This window comes from Cupressus sempervirens, chromosome 3, assembly GCF_028749045.1.
Source record: "Cupressus sempervirens isolate cs-2001-9-10 chromosome 3, ASM2874904v1, whole genome shotgun sequence".
Classification (NCBI taxonomy): Eukaryota; Viridiplantae; Streptophyta; class Pinopsida; order Cupressales; family Cupressaceae; genus Cupressus; species Cupressus sempervirens.
In genome coordinates this window covers 917,550,297-917,563,748 of record NC_143120.1, presented here as the reverse complement: position 1 = coordinate 917,563,748, position 13,452 = coordinate 917,550,297, and the positions used below count along the sequence as shown (strand labels likewise).

The 13,452-nt window shown below is 34.8% G+C and overlaps 1 protein-coding gene across 2 annotated transcripts in view; it reads left to right on the top strand.

Moving 5' to 3' along the window:
• Window positions 1–11,619, top strand: part of LOC149569744 (secretory carrier-associated membrane protein 2-like) — a 48,915-nt gene extending 37,296 nt beyond the window's left edge. For both annotated transcript variants that reach the window (XM_089822473.1, XM_089822472.1), the window contains 5 exons: window positions 55–100; window positions 207–274; window positions 10,500–10,548; window positions 10,671–10,736; window positions 11,147–11,619. In XM_089822473.1, coding sequence (XP_089678599.1) covers window positions 55–100; window positions 207–274; window positions 10,500–10,548; window positions 10,671–10,736; window positions 11,147–11,233 — 316 coding nt within the window. In that variant the 3' untranslated portion in view covers window positions 11,234–11,619. The remainder of the gene's footprint in view (window positions 1–54; window positions 101–206; window positions 275–10,499; window positions 10,549–10,670; window positions 10,737–11,146) is intronic.
• Window positions 11,620–13,452: the final 1,833 nt, after the last annotated feature.

Genomic DNA, 13,452 nt, shown 5'->3' with positions numbered 1-13,452 from the left:
TGTTGCTCCATTTATTTTTTCTTTAATACTGAAATTGCTTTCTTGACATTTCAGGACTGAAAGTGCATTAAAATTTGGTCGGTTTTTCTTATTTTACCTGGTAATATCTCCCCTTTTTTTTCTATCAATTATATTCTTCTTTTAGCATTTGCATTTATTAAATACTCATGCCAGCTAATCATTTGTTCTTCATACTCACTGTGTAGATCCACATTGGCTTCTGTATTTTGGCTGCTGTTGCTCCTCCAATACCCTTCAAGGGGAAATCATTGACGTAAGGATCTTCATTTTAATTTTTTATTCCATTCAAAATGTGTTTGCTCCTAATATTTGTATTCTGGTTATACCTTTGCTCAGTATCTATCTTTTAACTTTTTATACCTTTTGAAACGCATTATGACTTGTATAATATGTGACAGATGTCCAGGATGTCCAGTCAAGCGGTTGAATAAAATTATGATTCATTTTTTGATTTAAATCATCTGTGATAGATTTAAAACCATATCATTTAGTGTTCTTTTTGCTTGGGTATTTAGCTTTTGTTTCTTGTGTGGTTTAGATCAAGATCTGTTTGGTATGGATCGTTCTTTTCAGTTTCGGTGCAATCCAAGTGACCTATGCATCTCTGCATAGAGGAAGGTCTTGTAGCGATTGGCATGATGAAAAACTAGATCAAGAACAAACAGGCAATTTGGAATAGATGTGTTGAAGCTCTGTGGAGAAGTCTTGTTTTGGAACTGTTTTTGTGAAAAGTTTGTAGCTGATTAAACATTGTGATGGTGAGTGGTGACTGTAAGAAACTTGTTTGTAGATTATCGGGAGATTAATTTTCTCCTGCTCTACAAAATCTGAAGTCTATGATAATTTAATATCCAGCTAAGGGACTCAGAAACTTGCAACCTTAGAAACAATTACTTAGCTGGAAGTACAATCATTGAGCATGAGTCAAGCTTAATAGAAGTCTCAAATAATATATGCATACTATATTTCATAATTAATCGTACTGCTTAGCTGAACATTAAGGTTCTAAGCCTTATAATTCTCATACAGATCAACTTCAGACCCTTTCAGGCTTTCATTTCATCCTGCTTCAATTCAGAGTTGCTACCTTGCGACTTGATTCTTTGTTACACACTATTTTGGTCTATAGATCTTTATTCAGTTCTGACTGCACTCTAGGTTACCAGTTTCACATATATGTAGGCGTGTATCTGGCTTTAAGGCAATAATCATAAATTACATATCCAGGCAGGTTACATATTACAAGATTTTACAAATTTCTCATCTCCATTCTAGCAAGAAGTTGGTGCGGATGTCTAGTCTTTGCACTCAGTTGCAGCTCCTTGCTTGGCCTAGAAGGCTGGATTTGCAACTCAGGGCTTCTGTTAGATGGTAGTGACTCCACCTTTGCCTCATGATGGACACCATTTACAGTGATGTCCTTCAGTCCAAATTGTTCCGTTTCATCTACACCCTCCATAGCGAGCCTTTCAAAATCAGTGTCCTCTTTGAAAATAGGGGCCTCTTCATCCTTCAATGTTTAGTCACTGTAGGGATCTATGTATGTTTGAAGTAAATAAGGTCACGTGTAGATGTGCCCAACTCTCTTGTGCAGAGCTGAAGGTTCTATTGCATAAAAACTAGTTGATTCCACTTATTTTTGTGAATGAATTGAAACAAATTCCAGTTGTGCTCAATGAAAAAAAATACCCTGATTTTCCCACAAAGAGCTTACAAATAAGGTGTTCAAGACTCCATTTTTTGCTTCTTGATGTGGCTAGTGCTAAAGAAAATATCCTCTCTATAATCTGCTTGTAATTTCATAACTTTGAAATACTATGTTCTCTTGTCTGAACCTCGAGTTTCATCCTCTCAAGGCATGCTAAATGCCTTCCATAACCTCCCCATTAATATTTGTGAAACCAGTAGAGTCGAAAAACATGGGGTTGAGGTGGGACCTTTACTGCATGAATGAGTTGGTTGGAATTAATTGCTGATGCTCCACCTCTAATCAGTGGTGTCCCAAATAGGTTCAAATTTATCTCTATCCTCTCATAATAGTTTTGGATGGTCTCTTTGGTCCCATTCATGGTCTCATAAATGTATTTAATTTGGTTTTGATCACTATCCACGAGATGCAGATACCTTTTCCAAAGGCTTTACACCTAAAAGCATAAACAAATTCAGGTTAAATCTAAAAATTAGAAAAACAATTCAATTTGAAATTGAAATTTAACTTACCTTGACGATCATTGCAGCTCTTGTTGCAAATACATTCATCGAAAATTATTTTTGTGGTCCTCTCCTTCGGTGTTCTTTGCATACTGAGTCTAGTTATGCTTTACTCACATGTCTTTGCTTCAATGATGCCAACAAATTGGCAGTGCTCTGAAATGTTAGGAAGTTAATTGTAAACTTTGTGACGCCCAATTACATAAGCATTTTACCCCTTGGTATGATCTTTTATCAATTTGAGAACCCAAGGGTGTTTATAAATATATGTTTTGATGTTCTTTGCATCTTCGGTGACAAGTCTTGCCCAATCAATTTTTTCAATTCTCTAAGTGAAGGTCAAGTTAAATGTGTTGTGTCAGGGGTCCACAAGAGTGATATATTCCTATCCTAAAGCAATTTTCCACCCATCATGTTTGTTGTGGTATTGTCAGTGACAATCTGTATTACGTTCTCTATGCTGCCTTAGGATATCCTCCTCTAGTGTTAGGTTGAAATCGTATTCATTCATTATTTCGTTAGAGGCATTAATTGATTTTGGAAAAAAAATCTCACAGCTGCGAAAAAATTGATGAGGATGTGGTTCCTTCCATCCACCTACTACTCTTAAAGATTGGTGCAGCTGATTTTTTGCCACTACTTTGTTCCTTTAAAATAGCATCTAAGAAGCCTACCACTTGAGTTTATTGGAGAGAGTTCATTGTATCCTTTTCCTGTAAATGTCAATGCTCTAATTCTTTCAGTATGGGCGCTTTGCCATGTTGTTGGGAAGTTTGATTTAAAACAAAAAATTCATACATACCATGTCTGCTTGTTGGTGGGCCTCATTGTACAACCCTAATAAACAAAGGTTGTGCTCAAGGTATGTTTCTAGTTACAAAAGAAGCCTTCTGACTGTATTTTGCTCAAAATGGATGAGGTGGATATGAAGTTATGAACCTTGTACAAATGTACCATGACTAATGTTTGCCATGTTTACCCCTGTATCTACTGATATGCAAGGATTAATGGCTTCTGCTATTAATGCTTTTGTCCTCACCCTCTCTACCTTCTTCCCATCAAACAATGGAAGGAGTGTCTCCATTACTCGATTTGCCTCGTAGCATTTTACAAGTGATGCACGCAATAAGTTGTTTGAGGTAGTTGATTTCTTCACTAAACTTCATCAAGAAAAAGGTGACAGTCACACTCCTTTGATATTGGTTTTATTATGTCATTTCCAAGCATGTGAAGGCTTCTAGAAGGATGATTTACACTAATTGATGCTAAGCCTTATGTGGAGTGGAAATCCAAGAAATAGTTTAAGGAAAAAATTCATATATGAGATGCATATCAAATGTAATATGGTTGTTAATAGCAATGCCATTAATTTATTGAACCAAAGTAACATTTTTTTGAGTCCATAGCATAAAACTCTTTGTTAGGGTATTTTATTCTAAAAAATAGCATAAATCAACAATAAATTTCTGTGAATTGAATTCATTGCATGCATAATTGTCAATAATACATGCAAACTTAACATTAACATATCAAATTTACATAAAGAAAATAATTAATTTAGAAACCTGAAAATCCTCAAATACATTCTTCCAGTGTGCTCCAATTTCAATGATGCTCAAAGGATGTGAAAATGTTGTGTGAGGAAGATGTGTGGGTGTGCGTATTTAATATAACGTGTTTTCAGCATAATTTCCATGTGTTTTTTTGTGTCCAACTGTGAATTCCATGTTTGGTGAGTTTTGGTTTCAGACTTGCCGAGTACTTGCACGAGTTTTGCGCCAAAATATGCCGGAAATTTATCTGCAATGACTAAACATTAATATCGCAAATGCTTGCTCAGTAGAAAAACCACCAAGTACTCTTGTAACCTCTGAATTTTCACTTTACATTTTGCCAAATTGAGGAAGATTTTGAACATCTGCATTGCGGTGCTTCCTTCCTGAGGACATATGCAGATGCCTGAACAAACTTAACCTCTGTCTTAGTGCCTCTTGGTAAACATTCCTCCATCTGATGCTCTTTGCTTGTTGAGCCTTTGGAGGGTGATTTTTTCTATGATTGTTTTAGCAGCATGGCTGGAAAGGAATATAGGGATTCTTTTGGGGTATTTCTAAATTTTTGTAGGACATCTAAAGGGGGGAGGCGGAGGGTTGAAAATAATATTGTTGGTACGGGACACAATTACTACAGTCAAGCCTGGGAAAACTAGAGTATGGCTAATGTAAAGTTTTCATTAATAGGAACTTGCTAAAGAGTTCTTCTGCAGGTTGCTTCTGTGAAGTGCCTCCTACCCCAGTTTCGCATCTCTTCTGGGTTAAGCGGGTTTGCTCAATTGCTTGTGAATTTATCTCCATGCCTCTGGTAGATGGATGTCATGTTGGCAATGGTCAATTTTGTGTAGCCATTGTACTGTAGTCTCTGGCAAATGATTATTCTTCAAAGTGCTTTGATAATTCATGTACCTTCCATATGTAAGTGCCGTCTTCTCCAAAATCTAAGTGATTAATGAAGTTTTCTTCTTGCTGCTGTAGGAGAAACTCAATCTGCCGTTTATTACTTGATCTGCATTTGAGTTATTGTTTTGAATTGGGTGTTTTAATTGGATTCAACATCCAATTATATAGGCTCTGATAGTCAAAGGTTATGTCTTTCCAATAAGGCTGACTTGGCCTTATAGAGACAAAAAAATAAGTCAAAACATTTATCCTCTCATTTAAATATGGCCCTTGGCATCAAATTTGTGTCGCTTGACTTCTATGGCAATTAATTAAAATCAATCTTCATTAAATGTTCGATTGTCATTAATAATTTTTTTCATGTTAATTTTTAATGATTCGAACTGCCCTAAGCCTGACCTCTTAGTCATTCTCATCAAATTTGGCAAGTCGATCAACAAATTCGGAATTCACAAGGTAATTAGGCAAAGGCAGCCATTTTTGGAAATTCTAGCTTGATTGAGCAAACTTTTTAATGAGTTTAAAAATCATTGTCCTAATGGGCAAACACATCAAAGCCAATTTGGAATTTTTGGCCTGATTGGGCGAGACCACCAATGGGTTTTGGAGATACATCCTTCATTGGGCAAATCACTTGAGAGATTTCAGAATTTCTAGCCCCATTGGGCACCAGCTTTCAGAAATTCGGTGCTAATTGGGCAAGAATGCATCAAGCCCATTTTGGGATTCTTAGGTTCATTGGGTAAAAATGCCATGGCAGTTTGGACTTTGATGCTTCATTGGATGAAATGTATGGTGATTTTTGGAAATAACAGCTTTATTGCGCAAAAATGCCATGGCAGTTTGGACTTTAATGCTTCGTTGGATGAAATGTATGGTGATTTTTGGAAATAACAGCTTCATTGGGCTAAGATCTCCCATCCAATTTAGAATTTAAGGTCTCATGGGGCAAACACTTAGGGCCCGTTTGGCTGCAGGAATTGCCGAATGCAGCAATCATCTATGTTGGAATAAAATTTCTTCTGGCATTCGCGCATTCTTAAAATAAGTTATGGAATATCATTTGGACATGTTTGGTTGACATAGAAGAGGAGTCGAAAGATGCATATTCTATGTCTGGTTGCAACAATTGAAACATGAATTGGAATAAGTTTTGTTCTAAAATTTTAATAATTTAATTTAATTTTTTTTTAGTTTGGTAATATTTTAAATTAACAAAGCTTTTTTATCTATAAAAACTGGTTTTTTTATTAAAAGCCAAATTATTTTAATTAGCCTATATTTTCTTTTTTAAATTGACTTTATAAGTGAAACATATACCCAACCTTGAAAATTCATCGAAATTCAAAGGACATATGTATTGTATATTATAAATTTAATTCTAAATTAATTCAAATTATTTTAACGACGATAAGATCAAAACTAAAATCATTTTATTTTAAAATATATTCAAGAAAATAAAAAATACAAATAAGTCAAGATCATTAATATGATATTTTAATGATCTTTTAAAGACTAAACACAATATTTATTTGTAAAGATAATTTTATGAAAGTTTAGAAAAGATATCAAATCTGATATTAGTCTTTTTTGTCATTTAAAAAAAAAACACATATTAAACGTTAAATAATGTTGACCTAGTTTATATCTTATGAGGAACGGAGAAAATAGTCCAAAAATTCGTTTGAGTGGCAAAATACAATCAAACGGCAAAGTCACGGACCCGACAACCTACCAAATTGGGTTTATTAAAAACTGGAATAAGAATAAGCTATTCTTATTCCACCTTCTTTTAGGAAATCCGCTATGCTCATTTAGGGTCAAATTGGGATAGGTGGATTCTAATTTCAATTTTGTATTTTGCAAACAAACGTCAAATTGGCGAATGTGAGGATTTGGATTTTCCTATTCCAGTCCAATTCTTGCAACCAAACGAGCCCTCAGTGTGAAATTCGGAAATACATGCTACACTGTGTCAAGTCAGAATTTACCAGCTTATGTGGCAAGTCGGAATAAGAAACATTGGAAATCAGGCCCTTGTGTGGCAGGTTGGAAATGAGAGGGTGGAACATATAGTAACATTTAAGTGTAAGATTTCTTAAGTTATATTTTATGTATGTACTGTCAAGGTGTTTGAGAGTGGTTTCAGATTTCTAGACATTATAATGGAGATTTTAGATTTTAGAAGATCCTAAAATTTTTCGGACTCAGCCAAATTTCAATAGTCAGCAGGCTCCTGTCTGTATTCTTTTCCATACCTTTTCCGGACTTTTTAGGATAAGTCTGATACTGGAACAAGCATTTTCCAAGGACTTTCACAACTTTTCCTGCATTGGAATCAAGAACCTTCACAACTTTCTCTTATTCTTAAGTGTTATACTTTGGCTAATTTATTCCTGAGTGACATTGATTCCTAAGGGAGCCAAAGTTGCCGAAACTCATCTATTAGACTTGTAGGCTTGAAAATTGCCACTGAGCTAAGACAACTTGGGACAACTACCTCACCCCCAAGTGAAAAAAAGGGTTCCTCATTTGCTATGGGGCGATGGTGTGGAAACTGTTGATGTTTGGTAGCTTCAGTTGGATAAACTATGAGATATTATATAACTAAATACTTGTTTGTTATTATATTAATTAGATAATAGTGGATAGACATGTCTCATTAGGAGACATGTCTCTCCTTGTCTCTTGATTAATATAAATAAGAGTGATATTGCTGCCATTGGAAAACATTACCAAGAAGGCGATGCTAATACATTTGTGGTGATCATCCTCCTTTAACATGGTATCAAAACATTAAAGGGGGAAATTTTACTGAAATGTTCAATCTAAAATGTTCCTCTAATTTGCTATTCTCGAGATTATGAACGAAAACCATTATAAAAATCATGGAAGCCTGCCCAACAAACAAATCTCTTACCTGCTCCTGGCTTTCTAAGTTGCATGGTCCATGTGGAGCGCCTTGAAGAGCTTGAAACTAAAAACTAGTGAAGTGAGGATAGGTTTGCCTGGTAGTGTCATGTTGAATCACTGACAAGGGAGGCGGCAATGGAAATATTTCTAGAGCCATACCCAGTGGACTACTGTACATTAGGGCATAAATCATTTTGAGAAGTCATCCATTCAACCATTAAGAAATATGTTATTCCTAAACCAAGAAAAGCTATAACATGCAGAATTAATACATACCCCAAAAGCTGAAGCTCGTGTTGCTTTGTACTAAAATGGAATCTCCATAAGTGCAGCCTGTGCAAATGCCGCCTCTTTCTTGGATGTAGACATATTTTTCAACATACTATTTGTGATGTTGATAAACTGTGAAATGAAAGCTATAACAAATCAAATATGATATAAAGAGAAACTAAATGATTAATAACTCTATTTATTTTATGTGCTTATCAGAAGAAACAAGTGTTTTACGTATGAATATCATCTGAGAATTGTCAAATACTTGATTGGGGATGATATCCTATTTTAATATTTGAAGAGCGATAAAACTCAATGCCTTGACAATGAGGATTGTGAGAGACTGTCAAAAGCGACTTCTACGAGGAATAAGTTTTGTTGCACCAATTTTATTAACTGCAAGGAGAACCTAATATTTCAGACATTTGTCTTCCAGGACAGGTTTTTCACTTGATGACATAATTTTTTTAAATAAAACCAATGTGGAAATAGGAGTCAAGGGAGTAGATAGATGTGAATACAAGTACTGCAAAAATAATAAGGAATCCCATCTACAGTGAATAAAGGGATCAGATCCTCAGAAGCACGACCACGAGGGAGCATAAAGCTGGGTGGATTGAGAGTCATAAGGCTACAAGTGTGAGGCACACCAAGTAACACCACGAGGGTATCCATGTAAGGGCATAGGAAGACAAGATTCGATTTGCAAAACTCCATTGGCATATATAAACCAATGAAACAATATGTGGACAAATTCATTAAGGATGGGCATTAAAAGAATTCGGAGTTTGATTTGGTATCAGGCAAAGGTGGAATTTATAGGAAGACCAAATGATAATATTAGGGCTTTCTCTGATTTGATGCATATGGAGATAGTTTATGATTTGTCGCAAATGAGATAAGTATTTATTATTATTAAATATTTCATTTATCTACTCACTGTAGTATCTCTCTTATTTCGTATTTCTATAACATAGTATAAGAGCTATTTTTCTTGATCTTTTTCTTTTCTCCTTGAGTATGTTCTTGCATAGAAAGGGATATTGATATAGATTCAGAGGGAGTCTTAACACTTCTTTAAAGGTGAGAGTTATGAAGATTGATATTTAGAGGGAGTCTAAAGTCTATGTATGTGACTACATGGTTTTAATGGGCCTGCCCCCTTTGTACGTCATGAGGAAGTGACGTCTTCCAAATGATTATCAATTGTATTTGCAAAAGTTATTGAAAGGTGATGATCTTACCATAACTTAATTTTTTTATTATCATGGATATCTTACGATGTCTATGTAGAGCACGATAGATTATACTTTGCATGGTGGATGTTTATATGGTAAGCATTATGAAAATGCAAGTGCACATCCCTTATGAACATTTTAAGTACATGGTGAATGTTATGAAAATTGATGTTCAAAAGGCCATTACACAGAGTACTCGGTGAATATCAAATGAGTTGACATTTAGGAGGCCCTTACTCACAATACTTCGTGAATATCTTACAACTCAACATTCAGGTAACCATTGCTCAAAGAGTACGAGGTGAATGTCAAATGAGTTGATATTCAGGAGGGCCATTACTCCCAATATCTTTATATTACATTGAGGTAATATATGGTCATGTGTTTATTCTCCCTAGCTAAGAGGGAGTGTTGATGTTTGGTAGCTTTAGTTGGATAAACAATGAAATTAAAGTGCAGAAATATATATATATATATATATATATATACACAAATTAAATATATATTAAATATATGAGATATTATATAATTAAATAATCATTTGTTATTATATTAATTAGATAATAATGGATAGATATGTCTCATGAGGAGACATGTCTTTCCGCGTCTCTTGGTTAATATAAATAAGAGTGATATGACTGCCATTGAAAAACATATACCAAGAAGGCAATGCTAATAGATTTGTGGCAATCATCCTCCTTCAACAGAAACCTCACATCAACACTGTCTTCATAATTTCCGTGGCATTGTTTTCTTGGTACTTTTGCTTTCTTTGGGAATACCAAACAGACATTGTTGCCACTATTTTTTCATTTTTGTTTCTTAAATTCTAAATAGCATTCTCTGGAATAAATTGTCCTATGGATAAAATAAACCGGACCACCGATTGCAAATATATTTTAAATACAGATGAAAAGATATGCAGCTATCTATTTGTAACCCTAGCACACTGAAGAATGCAGTATTAAAGCTTAAAATTTTGTTCTGCTTCAAAGGGCAAAGCGTGTGCATATCTTTTCCTTCAATATTCGCTTGAAGTTTGAAACTTGCACATAGTAATTGCGACCACCTGCATTGTCATGGTGTCATAACTGAAAGCTTGCATTGCAATGGAAATTGTTTTACTCTAGCACTAACCATGGCTTTCTGGATGAAGGTACTTTTATGTTAGCTACATGATCTGCAATTGCCTTTTTTGTCTTCCACTAATAATTTTTGTGATTCAGACTTCAGAGGGGTTTTATTTAGGCATTTCAATATGTATTTTTCAAGTCGAATGATTTTCAATAAATTGGTCCTAGGTTAAGGATACATTGTTTTGATACCATAGCAGTAAAATTCCAACATATGATTGACCCCTTTGTGGCTTGCATGTATGCTTTGGCAGGGGTATCCTCCCACTTATAGATGTCTTTTCAGATCATGTTTTGGTTGGGGTAAGTACCATGATGTGCATTTGATAGTAGTAATCAATGTTCCTTGTGTAAGAAAACAATTTATTTCTAGGCTACTGGTGTCTAATACATATTTTGGTTTTGAACTTTTGATTAATTGACAGGTTTTCTACCTTATTGGTTTTATCTTGTTCACTTTGGAGACACTGATAAGTATGAGAGTCCTTCAGGTGAGGTTAGAAGTAAAATTTGTTTTTAATTTTTAGTATGTATTCTTCATTGTGGATAAGCCTGAATATCAAGCACCATTTTTTTAATGACAGCTCTTGGATTAATGTTATGATATTTCCACAATTATAATTTATTTACAATGCATGTTGAAATGCTGAAAATAAACTCATCTAAAGCTGAGTTGTTTTTTGTTTTGGTATTAAACAGAGATGTGTCAGTCTATATTTATGAATTGTGTTCAGTTCTTTGTGAATATTTCTGTGAAAACACAATGTGGGAATGCCTTCCTTTTCTCACAAATGTATTTTGTTTCTTTAGGTAATACATGATTGAAGATAATTTTTTTCTCTGGAAAATTAGGACAAATACTTAGATTTCCTTGACAGTGCTATTTCTTTTGGTTATGCAGCAAGTATACTCCTACTTTAGGGGGTCAGGAAAAGAAGCAGAGATGAGGCGGGAGGCTGCCCGGGGTGCCCTGCGGGCTGCAATATAGAAGCATTTTCTTTGCATGGATTCCTCCGGAAAGTTATTCCTCCTCCGGAAAGTTATATTCTTAATACTTGCATTTCAGCTTGTTTATTGTTCCTGGTTGAAGCCCTACTACTTCATTTGCTTTATTTGGTAGCGTCTTCCATTTTGGAGCTTGGAATTTTTCTTTTGCTATAGGAAATTGGGAGGATTAGAGAGAGTTATTGGAGAGAGTGGCTGTAACAAATAGAGATTGATTTTTTTTTGTTGATATTTGCTTGTAATTGATTTATATTGGTTGCTAATCTGTCCATCTTGGATTCTTGATTCACGACTTGTTGACATTCCTGCAATGCATGTAGAGTTTTTGTCATGAACCTTGTAACAATATTACACAGAACTTTCATTTCTCGTTTTTGCTTCTACTCTTATCAGTTAATAAAAGAAATCTAAATTTGCCGATCGGAAAAATCAAACCACATTTTTTATGTTTCTTGCAAGCATTTATATAATATAAAAGATCAGCTTCCGATGACAACCGTGCTTTAGAATGAGAGGTGTTTCAAACAGGGAATTTGGTTTTCCATTTCTGGAAAAGATGTTACAAACTACATATTATTTATACAGTTGAAATTCTTGGCTGTTCTCATAAACTCATGTGGTCATTTACCAGATGAGTCAGACATTTTAGTGTTTTATCATTTATTATATCAATGGATGCAGCAAAAAGTAGTTAAGGGCTTGTTTAAGTTCAGGCTCCTTGTGCATATGAATAATCCTGCTGACTCGCCAAATTAGTTTTAATACAAGTCAAACGGATTTTGTTTATCTAATCTGTAGATGCAATAATGGCTGTTATTATATCCGAAGTTTGAATCTTGAACATTATGATATTTCAGTTTATTGTTTTACAAAAGCTCGTGATTGCGTGGAGGTTTTTATTACTTAGTACTAATTACAAATCATGAAAAAAATTGTTGATTAAGGGACCGTGGTAAACAGTTTTGAAGTCTTACGGACAACTTCTTGCAATTCCAGATGAGTGTAAGTTTCACCCGCTATGTTCTTATTTTTATGGAATTAGCACAGATACAATTAATTTTATTTTTTATTTTTTTATAATATATTTATCATTAGTCTCATTTTTTTTCGACATCCTTCTACTGATTTACAATCTTTCAATCAATTGTATAACTATATTATGGTCACCATTTAAAAATCTTTAATTACAATATGGTAATTTGGCACATGGGTGAAGCAGATGTAATTGGGTAATATATTCCATGAGACATTTCATTGCATAACCAGTTACTTCCAAAGTTAAAAATTCCGTGAACATTGACACCGTTAGTTATGGAGGAGGAAGTTCGCAAAGCTGTTTTCTCCATGGAAGCCTATAAGTCCCTGAACCCTAATGGTTTCCCCCAAACCTTTTTCTAATACTTCTGGGAGATGATTAAGACTGATCTGTTTTGGGCTGCTCGTGATTTCTTTAGAAGTGGGAAGCTTCTAAAGCGACTTAACAAAACGCTTATTGTTCTGATCCCCGAAGTCAAGGATTCAGGGGCTCTCTCTGATTTCAGACTGATTAGCCTATGCAACACTACTTATAATTTTTTTCTAAGATATTGGTGAATAGATTAAAGCCGATGTTGCACAAATTTATTGGGAAATCCCAAAACAGGTTTGTCCCGGGTCGTCAAATCCTTGATGCTGCTATAACTACTCATGAGGTTCTTCACTCAATGGAGAAGAGTGGTAATCCTAGTATGGCATTGAAATTAGATATATCGAAAGCTTATGATAGGATCAATTGGATTTTTTTGTATGAACTCATGGTGAAAATTGGTTTTATCATGAAGTTATAAATTTGTTTAATTTAATGATAGAGACTATCAATTATTCAGTGTTGGTGAATGGATTGCCTTGGTGTAACTTTAGTGGAGAGAGAGGCTCTAGACAGGGGGACTGTATTTCTCCTTATTTGTTCAGTATGGTTGCTAAAGTGTTGGGAAGAGTGTTCTTGAGAAAGGTGGAAGGAGGGTAGATAAAAGGTATTAAACCAACTACCTTGCTACCGGCATAGGTGATTCAATAGTTCATGAATGACACTTTCCTAAGTGGGGACTCTTCGGTGGCAGAAGCAAAAGCTTGAAAATTTGTCCTGGAGGTATATGTTGTCAACATGGGACAAAAAATTAATTTGGATAAAAGTAAGGTGTTTTTCTTCAACACTACGCCGGA